Consider the following 13,854-nt stretch of genomic DNA (forward strand, 5'->3'; position numbering starts at 1 on the left):
GTGTGTGTGTGTGTGTGTGTGTGTGTGTGTGTGTGTGTGTGTTATTCCATCTTCACTCTCCTTCTTCGCTTCCTTCACCTCGAGTATAATGCACAAGTGGAGTAACACACACACACACACACACACACACACACACACACACACACACACACACACGCGCGCGCGCGCGAGGAAAAGAAAGAGCTTCAAAGGCAGACAAAAGAAAAAAAAAAAGAAACGAAAACGAAGTTGAGAGAGAGAGAGAGAGAGAGAGAGAGAGAGAGAGAGAGAGAGAGAGAGAGAGAGAGAGAGAGAGAGAGAGAGAATGAGAGAATGAGAGAAAAGAGTGAAAGCCATTAATCAAGGTGCAAGAGCGTAATGACAAGTGTGTGCGTGCATGCGTGCACGTGTGTGTGCGTGTGTGTATGTGTGTGTGTGTGTGTGTGTGTGTGTGTGTGTGTGTGTGTGTGTTTGTGTGTGTGTGTCCAGGGAAAGCTGCTGAATTGTAACAAGCCTAACTATAACACACCTGTTGGCTAAGGTAATTCACTTAACCCATATGTCCCTCACACACACACACACACACACATACACACACAAACACACACACACAGAGTCCTGCCGTCAGTAAACAAAGACTCACTTGTCGCAGTTATCTGATTGGAAGAGAAAGTTATTAGTGATAATGCTTTCCTCTTATCACCTTAAGGAAAAAATAGAAGTTCTCTCTCTCTCTCTCTCTCTCTCTCTCTCTCTCTCTCTCTCTCTCTCTCTCTCTCTCTCTCTCTCTCTCTCCTCTCTCTCTCTCTCTCATATTTTTGGATACTTTTGGGTAAACATCTTTATTTATTTGTATAATTTAATTCAAAACATTATCAACTTCATCAACATCATCATCATCATCATCATCATCATCATCATCACCATCACTTTTATCCATTTTATAATGTTGTTGTTGTTGTTGTTGTTGTTGTTGTTGTTGTTGTTGTTGTTGTTGTTGTTTTCTTCTTCTTCTTCTTCTTCTTCTTCTTCTCCTCCTTCTTCTCCATGTTCTTGTTCTTGTTCTTCTTGTTCTTGTTCTTCTTCAAAACAAAAGAGTTCTCAATAAAGTAACTACTTTTTTTTTTACCATATATTTTCCCATTTTCTTCTTACTCTCTACTAATCACTTTCACTGTTTCTCGTATTCTTATCATCATCCTTTCTTTTCTTTACTTTCTCCTCTTTCTCTTTTTAGTATCTCTGTATTCTGTCATCACTTCACTCCTGCTCCTCTTCTTCTTTCTCCTCCTCCTCCTCCTTCTCCACCACCTGCTTCTCGTCCTCCTCCTGCTCCTTTTCCTCCTCTTGCTCCTCCTTCTCCTCCTCCTGCTTCTTGTCCTCCTTCTCCAAATCCTCCTCCTCCTCTTCCTCCAAATCCTCCTCCTCCTCCTCCTCCTCCTTCTTCTCCTGCTAATCATTCTCCTTCTCCTGCTCCTCCTCCTCTTCCTCCTCAAGCCAAGTAAACAATGTACCGAAGTCGTAAAAATTGCAAACAAATTAGTCGGTTTCATTGGAAGATCTTTTACTTTTAAATCCGAGAAAATAATATTAACATTATATAACTCGCTCGTGCGTCCACATCTCGAATACAATGTTCAGTTTTGGTCACCGTACTACAAAAAAGATATCGAGAAATTAGAAAAAATACAACGGAGAATGACAAAAATTTTCCCAGGGTTGCGAAACAAATCCTATGAGGAACGCCTTAAGGAACTGAATTTATTTTCTCTTGAGAAGCGTAGAGTAAGAGGGGACCTTATTACGCTTTTTTAAAATTTTTTAACGGATTTACAAATATGAATATTGAAAAATACCTATCAGTCGATCGATCAAATGTCACTAAAAACAATGGTTTTAAAAATGTAGGTAAACATTTCAAAACAAATGAAGCCAAACATATTTTCTTTAATCGCGTTGTAAATATATGGAACCGTCTACCATCAAATGTCGTTGACTCAGGTACTATCGAAACATTCAAAGTTCGGCTAGACAAATGCTTCGAATCTAATCCCCGGTTGTCACTGTTCATAACCGAATAATTCGAATAACTCTCCGAATAATTTTACTGATCTCCTGGGCCTCTGATCGTACTCAAAATTGCCCGTTAGCTTAAGTACACTCACCCTCCATACATGACACAGATAGCTCGGAGTGAACGGTCACTACTTTTGCTCTCGATCTGTGAAGGGCTGTGGATAGTCAAGAGCCCTGACAGTTGGTGACCATCATCGGGATTTAAGGTACCAGGGGTCACCGCTGCAGGAGATAACTATGCAGTGCGCGGCGTCCTGTAAAGGGAAGTGCACTTTTACAGTGGTTGTACGGGAGCTAGGGCCTGATTGACTGCTGCCTTTCTTGAAAGCGCCAGGCAAGGCTGTCGCACCATCTCTGACTCCACACTGTGTCTACATACACACCACACAACACTGCCTACACGCACAGATAGCCCAGAGCTAACGGTCACCACTACTACTCTCGACCTGTGACGGGCTGTGTTTGGAGAGGGCCTTGTCAAGTATTGATCACCATCGGGAACTAAAGTACCAGGGATCAATGTTGCAAGGGGAAACCAGCGTACGGCGTCCCTACAGGGAAAGTATGCTATCTCAGGGGATTGAACGGAGCTGGGGCCTGATTAACTGCTGCCTCCCTAGAAAGCGCCAGGCAAGGCTGCCGCACCACCCATTCGACATACACACTGTGCATCCACGTACACAAAGCACACACCACATTATATTTACCAAGCTTTAACACCTCCCCCCACAAACACTAGTAGTCAGACGTAGATTACATTTTTCCTTTTCACTCTCTACTAAAATTCCATGTGTTTTTTCAATATCACATGGTTTCGCCTTTTTTCCTGCCAGCCTCGGCTGGAGGGAGGGGTGGGTGGGGAGGAGCCTTCTGCTTTGCTGTCCTGTCTCTATCACTGGTAGTTAGTAAATAGTCTCAACAAACAGCCTAGTAAGGATCTCAGGGTCTGTTGCTGTTTGTCTTCCTTTGTATTCCTTTGTATTCCTTCTCCTCCTCCTGCTTCTTGTTCTCCTTCTCCAAATCCTCCTCCTTCTCTTCCTCCAAATCTTCCTCCTTTTCCTCCTCCTCCTCCTTCTGCTAATCGTCCTCCTCCTCCTCCTCCTCCTCCTCCTCCTCCTCCTCCTCCTCTTCTTACTCTAGCTTCTTTGTCCTGTCGCATCACTAGGTCACCTTTCTCTCTCTCTCTCTCTCTCTCTCTCCTCTCTCTCTCTCTCTCCTCTCTCCTCTCTCTCTCTCCCCCAGGAACTTCCCCTTTCACTTGATTATTTAAAGACGAAAAAAGAGAAAAAAAGGAATAATTGAATATCGGTCTCGTCTTCACATCCTGGTTGGGTCATTCATTATGTTTTTACACAGAGAGAGAGAGAGAGAGAGAGAGAGAGAGAGAGAGAGAGAGAGAGAGAGAGAGAGAGAGAGAGAGAGAGAGAGAGAGAGAGAGAGAGAGAGAGAGAGAGAGAGAGAGAAGATAAGACCACTGAATGGAAGCTTTTAGAGACGAGCAAGTAAAGATTAAAGTTATGAAGGAAGTTGGAGATGGAAGGGAGGGAAAGGTAGTGGTGGTGGTGGTGGTGGTGATGGTGGTGGTGATGGTGGTGGTTGTGGTGAAGGAGGGAGGGAGAAGAGAATAGTAGGAAAGGAATGGAGGGTGAAAACAAGTTGTGAAGTAAGGAGAAAGGTACACACACACACACACACACACACACACACACACACACACACACACATACACATACACACGCACACAGAGAGAGAGAGAGAGAGAGAGAGAGAGAGAGAGAGAGAGAGAGAGAGAGAGAGAGAGAGAGAGAGAGAGAGAGAGAGAGAGAGAGATGACGTACCGTTATGAATCCACACACGAAAAGAAAGTAAGAAAAAGGGGAAAAAAATAAAAGAAAATAAGTAAAACCCGAAGGAACAGAAAGGGAATAAGAAATAAGGAAAAAAATAAACATTGAAAGAAAAGAAAATGGGAAGGAAAAGAAATACGTAAAAGAAAACAGAAAGAGAGAGGAGAGAGAGAGAGAGAGAGAGAGAGAGAGAGAGGGAGAGAGAGAGAGAGAGAGGGAGAGAGGAAGTAAATGTGTATTCTGGTAAATGGATAGACTGAGGGAGTTTCTTAGTATTGGTGGTGGTGGTGGTGGTGGTGGTGATGGTGATGGTGGTGGTGGTGGTGGTGGTGGTGTACCCGGATATACAGCGTGAATGGTGAGGGAAAAGGCGAGGAAAGGAACAGAGAGTGAAATAATGTTATGATATTGTTTCTATTCCTCCTCCTCCTCCTCCTCCTCTTCCTCTTCCTCCTCCTTATGATCTTCCTCCAGTTCTCCACTCTCATTCTTATTCTCCCCCATTCCCGCTTTGTTTCTCTAACCACATTGCATTAATACCTCTCTTCTTCATTCTCCTCTCTTTTCGCCTCGTCCTCCTTCTATTCCTTCTCTTCTTACTCGTACTTTTTCCTCTCCTCGCTGATTCTTATTTCTGTTGTGTTACTAGTTCTTATTCTTGCTCTTGTTTTGTTTATTTGTTTGTTTGTTTTTGTTTGTTTTTGTTGTTGTTCTCTTCCTCTTCCTCCTCCTCCTCCTCCTCCTTAGTTCACAAACAGCTAAGTAATGATCGGAGTGTTTTTGTTTGTTGCTGTTTGGTTATCCTATGTCCTCCTCCTCCTCCTCCTCCTCCTCCTCCTCGTGACTCACTTTCATCCTTCATGTTCTCTGGTGATATATTTCACTAACGACTAACAAACTTAAAATTCCTCTAAATAATTCTGAGTGTGGCAGCTTGAAGCAACACTAACAGACTGTTGTATTTGCTCTTGTCTAATTCTCATCCACCTCTTCCTTTATCTCCCCTTCTTCCCTCTCCCTAAGCCGTTTCGTTTTATCTCCCCGCTCGTATTGTGTTATAATTCGCTCTCTCCTCTCTCTTCCTCCTCTTCCTTCCACCTCTTCATCTTTATCTACCCTTGTTCCCAGTTCCTAAATCTTTTCGTCTTATCTCCTATCTTCTCACTGTATTTTAATGTTCCTCTCCATTTATGTTTCCATTTCCTCTTCCTCTTGCTCTTCTTCCTCCTCCTCCTCCTCTTTTTTTTTATTTTTCCTTTCTTCCTCTTCCGTGTAAGGTTTCTCTTGTTATCTCCTTCCCTTGATGTATTATAATGTTTCCCTTCCTCTTCATTTCACTTTCCTCTACCATCTCAATGTTATTCCTCTTTTTCCATTAGCCTTTTCCTCTTGTAATCTCCCCTCTCTTATCTTAACCCCTTATTTGAGATAATGGTTTTCATGATGTTTTCGCTTCTCTCTCTATTCATCCCTTCCACCTCCTTTATTATCTCCTTGTTGTATCTTTCATTCGTCCTCTCCCTTATCCACTTTTTTTTAAGATGGCAGTTGTTATTATTCCTTCTCTTCATCCATTTCCTCCACCTTCTCCTTTTATCTCTCCTTCCTTTATCTCTCATCTGTCCACTTCATTTACGGCGTTTGCTTCTGTTGTCTTGCTTAGCTCATCCACTTTTTTGTGAGCCTGAAGTCGCGCTGTCACGGCAGTTCGTGGTGTGTGGTGTAGGGGTGGCGGATGAATGAAGTTGTTACATAGAAAGTTGCCAGTTCCAAATGACACACACCTCGAGGCGGGCTGGCTGGTGGGCGGACCTACGAACGAACCAAGGAAGAAGCGGGACTCTCGTACGCCTGTAACAAATTGTCGTACTTAATTCCCCTCCTTCAAAAACTTTCCCGAGATGGCCGGGTGATTAGTGGAAATGCTGGGGCGTATGTTTTTTTTTATGTTCTTTCTTCTTTTTCAGTGTTTTCCCTTTTCTTTCCATGTTTATTTCCCTCTTACTTCCTCTCTCTCCTCGTGGTTGTTTTTTTAGGTCCTTTTTCTTGTGTAAGTTTTTTTTTTCCGGTTTCTCTCTTCTTGTCTCATGTCTTTGTTTCTTTCCTATACGTTTCTTGCCTGTGTTTTCTTGCTAATGCTTTCTCCACCTTCTTTTCCTTCCTTTCGTGCAGCTTCTTCCTCTCAGCATCCATTGTTAGCTGGAGAACTAAAACGTAGGTCTAGATCAGATAAATATTTTCCTACCACCACGGAGCAGCTCAATATTTCTAGCATACTTTCCTCCCCCTAACTCCCAGGATGCACCAGCGTCAGTAGGGGTGCCATTTGTATCTCTAATTTCGTTCTGTTGAAGTTGCAATTACATGTTTCCTGGAGAGCGCATGGTGCTGGTGGTGTTGCTGGTGTTGTCACCGTTTCCTGCCACAGTGTTTGCTACGAGTTTACTGTTAGTGGTAAGTAGACTAGCATACTCTCATTATTAACTCGTTATTCTACTCACTCGTGTTTAGGTGTAACTTGATTGGCTCTCTCTCTCTCACCCCTTCCTCTTTCTCTCTCTCTCTCTATTTCTCGTTATCACGCCCACGCGCCCACACCCAGACCCATTCCTCGCGCTGACACACTTGCTGGGCGGCACGGAGGGTGTGACGAGAGGAAACGCCCAGAAAGAAAAGGAGGGAGAGGAAGGGAGAGTGGCGATTAGGGAGGTATGGAAGGGTTTGGAAGGGAAGGGATGAGTGGGAATAGAAGGAAGGGGTGAGAGGGAAACAAGAGGAGGGAATGGCGTAGAAAGAAAGGGAGGAATGGAAGGAGAGAGAAGGAAGGATGAGAGGAGATAGAAATAAAAGGAATGCTGTAGAAAGGAAGGGATGAAAGAAGGAAAGGGAGTAAGGAGGAAGTGGATGGAAAGGAGGAAGAGATGAGAAGGAAGGAGGAATTATGAGTAGTGGAGGGAAAGGGAGGGGAGATAGGAAGGTAGAGTGGTGGAGGCAGGGTGGAGGAGGGAATGGGAGGGAAGGGAAGGGAGGGAGAGAGGAAGCCGTATCTGTCGCCAGTTGGTCTGCTTAGTATCTGCGAACTCTCTCTCTCTCTCTCTCTCTCTCTCTCTCTCCTCTCTTCTCTCTCTCTCTCTCTTTCTCTCTCTCTCTCTCTCTCCATGACTGGCGGGCTGCGAAAGTCACCGTTTGTCGAGGAGAATCATCTGGCTAGTGTAAACATTGGAGGGGGGAAACACGAGACTCGACTCCGCCAATCACCAAACACTCGCCTTGGGACGGAGCGTGGGGTAAGTTAGTTAGGTGTCGCGAGGGGGAGACACTGAAGCATTGTGTGGAGGTGAGACTTGAGTGTGTGTGGGTAAACGTGGATGAGTAAGGATGTTAAGATGAGTAAGATGATTTGTGTGGCTATATGGATGAGTAAGACGTGGATCAGTCAGGAAGTTAAGTGGGTAATGATAATTTATGTGGATGTGTATGAATGAACGAGGGTGAGTAAAGAATTTAAGATACGAAACGGTTATTTCTTTGGATGTGAAATATGGGTGTGGGAGTGGATGAGTGAGAAAGTAGCTTTAATTAAGGAGAATGAATGAATGAAAGAGAGTGAGTAAAATGTGTTGTGTGAATGAATGTAGTCTGTTTAGCAGTGAATGAATGGAGCTATTATGGCGGTGAAGGGCAATGGGTTGGACTGTGCTGATAAGTAACAGAACAGTCTTCGGTTGCCTCCTTATAATAGAGTCACAATAGATGCAGATAAGAGTACAAAGACTAGAGGCTCACGACACCGAGTATGAGGTGAATCTGCTCTCCAGACCTCAAATATGGGTATTTATATGAATTACATCTTATTCCTCCCTGTTCGTGACATTCTCGTTTAAGCACGTCTGTGAACCTGGTAATTGTACTTTGGCATGTAAGGGCGTTACAGTCCAAGGAAACTGCCTAAATGGATGCATGGCCGACACTTCAGACTGTTGACGTTATGTGAAATCTCAAAAAAAAAAAAAAAAATCAGATATCCTTTGTTTTGGCTGGCGCACACACGCATACAGACTAAGAACATAAAGAACAAGAAATAAGGGAAGCTGCAAGAAGCCATCAAGTCTACACGTGGCAGTCCCTGTATGAAACATAGCTTCCTATTTCCACCTATCATCATCATCCATAAATTTGTCTAATCATCCTTTAAGTCTCCCCAATGACCGCACTAACAACCTGATTACTGAGTCCGTTCCATTCATCTACCAATTTATTTGAAAACCAATTCTTTCCCTATCGTGATCTAACTGACACATCCACCTCTGCATGATCCCTGTTGCTACACCTCCCCTTCGACGTTCGACACACATTGGTCATTATAAAATCGAAACATAGCAGTGTCTAACAGCGGGTAAGGACAGTTGAGTGGCAGAATGAATCATCAGAAAGCTTAATGGTGAGTAAACAAGTTAACTGTTCATGCATAAGAGTTGTGAAGTGAATAAAGTAATCAGTTTTGATGAGTAAAGACAGGTGGATGACTGTTTTCTGAATGAAGGCAGGTGATTAGTAAACAACGTAACTGTTCGTGATGATGGGAGTGGTGGATGGTATTGACTTGCCACTAAAGTTTCTCCGAGTCACCAAGTAACATCACAAACACCAGTGCTTCACGCCTCCCTCATGTTTACTGTAGGGCGTGGAGTGGGCAGTGTCGGCGCCCTCCAGGGTATAACTGCGCCATGTAGCGGCTCCCATAACGGGTCCCCAGTGAGATCCGCCGCCCAGACGGAAGAGAGGAGGATATAATGTCTACAGCTACTCGTTCTTCTTTTGTGTTTCTTTGTATACTAATGTTGCAGCGTCAATTGGTAAATAGATAAATAAATGAGTAAATAAATGTATAGGTAAATAGGTAAGTGAATAAAGAAGTAAATAAATCATGTTATGTTGTTTTAATTGAAAAAAAAATGTGTATATTAAAACAAATATTTCTTTGCTCTACATTTTATTCAAGATTATCCCAGATTAAAGCAGATATTTTGTAATAATAGAGTGCTTAGGTGAACAGTGTGTGTGTGTGTGTGTGTGTGTGTGTGTGTGTGTGTGTGTGTGTGTGACTCACATTTCTTTTCAAGTACAAATAGGTACATCTTTTTACCTCATTTTTGTACAAAATTCTAATACTTTACTGTTTTCGTACGCAAGCCGCATAAATAAACATCCGTGTGTGTGTGTGTGTGTGTGTGTGTGTGTGTGTGTTGGTGGATGGGCGTGTGAGGAAGTGCGCGCTGTGTCTGCATCACTGCCTGGCTTGAGCGACCCGTTAGACTATTGAATCACTGGGAAGAGTCGTTTGTGGCGGGCGGAGTGGGCGGCGGGCGGCATGTCATTATAGTGGAACTTTTTGGGGCTCCAAGTCACACCCTCCACGTGACTCGCTCCACCTGACCGCCACCGCAGTCAAGGTAAAGAGGAACACGCAGAGTAAGTCGTAATATTGTGGTGAATTATAAGCGGAAAATAACAGTCTGAGGAGCATTAAGGGCGGGGAAGTGTAGGTGTCAGTCAGTCTTCCCTGTCACCCAGTCTTCAAGTTCACCACTCACCCATTGCTCGCCTACGTGTTCATTACAGATCTTCCTACCTGAGGCAATTTAGGGGAAAGGTGCATGTGCGTGGTGGTAGTTAAGCAAATTGAAGAAACCGTTCTCTGCCTTCACCTTGTCTTGTCTGATCTACGCCCTTTGTTTGTGTGTGCGTGATTTGCTATATGCGTTACTGTACACACACACACACACACACACACACACACACACACACACACACACACACACACACACACACACACACACGCACGCACACACTAAAAAACGGAAAAAGAAAACTTAGAATTATCATTGAACAATTTCCCTGCTAAATGTACCGCGGTATTGGAAAGAACACACCCAGCCACACACACGCACGCGCGCACACTCACCCACCCACCCATACCCACCCACCCACCCACATACACACGACTTGTATACTCGCAGGAATATCAAAATACCTCAGAAACTAAATTGGATATCTCATTTGGTTTCCCTCTTGCTGCTTCTTCAGAGAAATAACATTGCTAGCAGAGTTTTTATGGCCATTTCTCCCTTGGCCGTCTCCTTCATATAGAAAAAATGGTCAAGAGAGGGAGAGAGAGAGAGAGAGAGAGAGAGAGAGAGAGAGAGAGAGAGAGAGAGAGAGAGAGAGAGAGAGAGATGAGTGCTGAAAACACCTTAGATAAGAGGGCAGTAACACGCTAGCATGACTCCTATATAAGATTCGAGCCTTCCCACACCACCTCCCCAGCAGCTGATAACACTCTCATAGACAAACACATGTCATAACAGCCCATAGATAAGAGTGATAAAGGTGATAAGGAACTGGTATAGGCTGGTTTTAATGTGTATCTACCTGTTTGTCGATGTGTGTGTGTCTGCCTGTCTGTCTGTCTGTCTGTCTGTCTGTCTGTCTGTCTGTCTGTCTGTCTCTCTCTCTCTCTCTCTCTCTCTCTCTCTCTCTCTCTCTCTCTCTCTCTCTCTCTCTCTCTCTCAGTAAAAAGTGAATGAAATTACTCAATTCGAGACAGACAGACAGAGAGAGAGAGAGAGAGAGAGAGAGAGAGAGAGAGAGAGAGAGAGAGAGAGAGAGAGAGAGAGAGAGACTAACTCAATCCTCTCGTCCCTTGATGCCAACACCTGATACTTGACCTGCTGATGTGTCGCAACCACCGCCACCTGAGGTCACTGACTTGGGAACAAATGGGACACTGGTCCTGAGTATCGACTTGCACCGGATGATTGTTTGATATTTACGGAGATATAGAGTGATGGAATGCTGAGTGATGGGGATATTATCAGGTGTTCAGTGGCAGTTGTGGATTTAGTTATGAGTTAGGTGGTGAATTTTTTTTTATGGTCTGTGAGTCTTTGTGGGTGTTGTATTGTTATTGGTTTGGTTTTAGTGTTGGATAAGATCGCTGTTATTTTTGTTCATGATTTATTTATTTATTTATATATTTTTTTAAGGTGAAAGGAAGAAAAACTGTCTTCTCTTGTGTGTGTGTGTGTGTGTGTGTGTGTGTGTTTTCCTGCGTGTTTTTCTGTTACGGGTTTGATCTTAGTGTTGAATATGATTGCTAGCTTTTTCATTATTTTTTTTTCTTTTTACGGTGAAGGAAAACTTTTCTTCCTTGTTTTACCTTCCGCGAGATTGTGTGTTTTGGAGTTCCGTAACAAAAATTCAGGAAGGATGATTATGGACGATAACTGTTACTGCTGTTCCTGGTGCTGCTGGTACTACTACTACTACTACTACTACTACTACTACTACTACTACTACTACTACTACTACTACTATACTGATAATGTACTATTGCTCTACCACTAATGCTGTTACCTCGACCATACAAGAGACAACCACGACGACAACGACAACAACAAAACAACAACAAAACAACAACAACAACAACAACAGCTACTATTACTACTACTATTACTACTACTACCACCACCACCACCACACACAAACGCATACTCACAAGACATCAAAGCGCCATCACTGTCTTCACCGCGGGGATGAGGGAGACGAGGACCACTTCAGGGGCACCTCGAACGCAAACACGAGCACGCGAGCACCACACTACACTTCACTACAGCGCTTCCCAGGAGTGTAGGCTCAGTCACTCACGCATGGCACGCTAATCTAGGCAACGTTCACCCTTCTGCTTGCCATTTCAACACTTAACCTCGTCCTCGCATGGCTGAACGCTGTTGGGAGGTGATGTTACGTGAATTCTGCTTGTAATATCGTGATGTGTTTGCGAAATTGTCACTGTTATTTTTGCGTTGGTGTATTTTGTAAAGGAATATTTTGTGTTGTTTTTAGTTTTTTCAAAAGTTGGATATGTGGTTTATTTCATGGTTTTATTTATTTATTTATTTTTTTTTATATTAATGTTTTCCCTTGGCTTTTTGTTGTGGTAGATTTTAAAATGGGAATGATTTGTATACTTGTTTTTCGTCACTATGTGTGCTGATGAATGTTGCTTTTTTTTTTTTTATGTTTTCAGATTTCTCCTTTGTGTCGGTGGGGTATTGGATCTCATGACTTGTCAGTTTATTTCCTCACTTCACTTGTTTTGCATTTGTCACATTACAAAACAGTTCCCTTTATTTTATTTATTTATTTATTTTATTTTATTTTTTCGTTTGTGTGTGTGTGTGTGTGTTAATTAATTATCCACAGTTTTTCCATGCATTTTACTGATAGAGTTTAAAAATTCACATTTATTTCCTCCTTATTTTTATTCGTTATTTCGACCTTTTTTTAATGTTTTTTTCTATGTTTCCAAATAATCCTTTCTTATTTCCTGTTTGTCTTTTATTCTGTATTCACTGTTTCCACATAATTCAGTTTTTTTACATTTTGACCTAATTATCCATTTCCTCTTTGTCCTTCATTCACAATTTCATCAGCGTGCGTGGCGTTGAAACGTTAATACTCGCAGCATAGTTTTTCTTCATAAGCTTGCAACAACACTCACACATTGAGAGTCAGACAAGTTAAGTCTGTTTCAAGGACACTGACAGACTCCACCTCATTGCAACTCCAGGATATGAAAATGGCCGTAGCGAGACAGTTCCCTTTCACAAACAAGTGTTACAAGTTGGCTTTATTACCTCTCCTTTTTGTTATTTGTGTTAGAGGTTCGTATTGTTGAAGTTACAGATCAACAAGCACAGCAATTTTGTAGTGTCACTGAGGTCGTAACGCCAAAAAAAGTTTGCAACATCAATTTGTAACACCAGTTCTTAACACAAATTCGTAATATCAACAGGTCGTAACACAAAAAGTCAACATCTTAAGTCCAAAACTTCACAACACCAACACTTCTTATCACCAAAACAGAAAAAAATAAATAAATAAGAACTCTATACACTTAAACTCGTAACATCAAATCCACGTTAATCAATCATCACATCAAACGATCGCAGAACAAGTCCGCAATACACACCCGCAGCGCAACAAATCCACGGAGACGAGACTGGGGAGCCTTCACGGAGACACACCAGAGTCTCGGCCGGCACTGAAGGCGAAGGACGGAGAGAGAGAAAGAGAAGGAGAGAGGGAGAGAGACCGGACTGGAGCCTGAAACGAGAGTAAGAACACCTGCAATCCTCCCCTCAGGTGTTTGTTTTCTAATTACCACTCATAGTTTCCCTCCTGAAGTCATTATGTCTCTTTGGGATTAAGATAAATTTTCTGGGTTAATTTTGATGATGTAAGGGAAAAAAATATGTGAAGTTGGGTTAGTTTCAACTCAATTTTAAGTCAATTTTAAGATCCGTCAACCTTGAGAAGCAACAGTGGATCCCGTTGCAAGATCTGCTTCGACGAACGGAAAGAGGAGGAGGAGGAGGAGGAAGAGGGGGAGGAGGAGGAGGAGGAGGAGGAGGAGGAGGAGGAGGGTTAAGTAGGCGGATCCTCTTTTCTCTTTACCTTACATTTCCTTTTTGCTTCCTACTTTTTCGTCGTCCTCCGTTTTTCTTATTTCTCTTACTTTTCACCCTTTTCTCTTATTTATCGTCTTCTTCCTCTCCCCACCTCTTGTTATTATTGTTTCTTTGTGACTTTTCGTTCTTAATCCTCCTCCTCCTCCTCCTCCTCCTCCTCCTCCTCCTCCTCCTCCAACTCCTCCTCCTCCTCCTCCTCTGCCTCTTACTCACAAAGCCACAACTGTAACACAAATAACTCTTACCCATAATTACTTGTATCATCTATGAAGGAAGGCGATTTGAGAAGCAGGAAGGAAAGCAGGAAGAGAGAAGGAGAGGGAGCAGAGATAATAGTAAATAATTTTGACGAGAGAAAGAAAGGGAAATGTAAGAGAGGAAAGGAAGGGAATGAGGGATAGGAGGTAACCTACGGAAAC

The 13,854-nt window shown here is 42.9% G+C and overlaps 1 protein-coding gene and 1 long non-coding RNA gene across 4 annotated transcripts in view; one reads left to right on the plus strand and one right to left on the minus strand.

Moving 5' to 3' along the window:
- LOC135089251 (serine proteinase stubble-like) overlaps positions 1 to 11,588 on the minus strand; it is a 113,945-nt gene extending 102,357 nt beyond the window's left edge. The window contains exon 1 of one of the 3 annotated variants that reach the window (XM_063984694.1): positions 11,461 to 11,588. In XM_063984694.1, the coding sequence (XP_063840764.1) occupies positions 11,461 to 11,467 (7 nt within the window). In that variant the 5' untranslated portion in view covers positions 11,468 to 11,588. The remainder of the gene's footprint in view (positions 1 to 11,460) is intronic. The other 2 variants (XM_063984696.1, XM_063984699.1) reach the window with 2 other exon arrangements.
- Positions 1 to 13,854, plus strand: part of LOC135089252 (uncharacterized) — a 149,179-nt gene that overhangs the window by 26,333 nt on the left and 108,992 nt on the right. The gene's annotated exons all lie outside the window — the stretch shown is intronic.

The sequence above is a fragment of the Scylla paramamosain genome, chromosome 32 (genome assembly GCF_035594125.1).
Source record: "Scylla paramamosain isolate STU-SP2022 chromosome 32, ASM3559412v1, whole genome shotgun sequence".
Classification (NCBI taxonomy): Eukaryota; Metazoa; Arthropoda; class Malacostraca; order Decapoda; family Portunidae; genus Scylla; species Scylla paramamosain.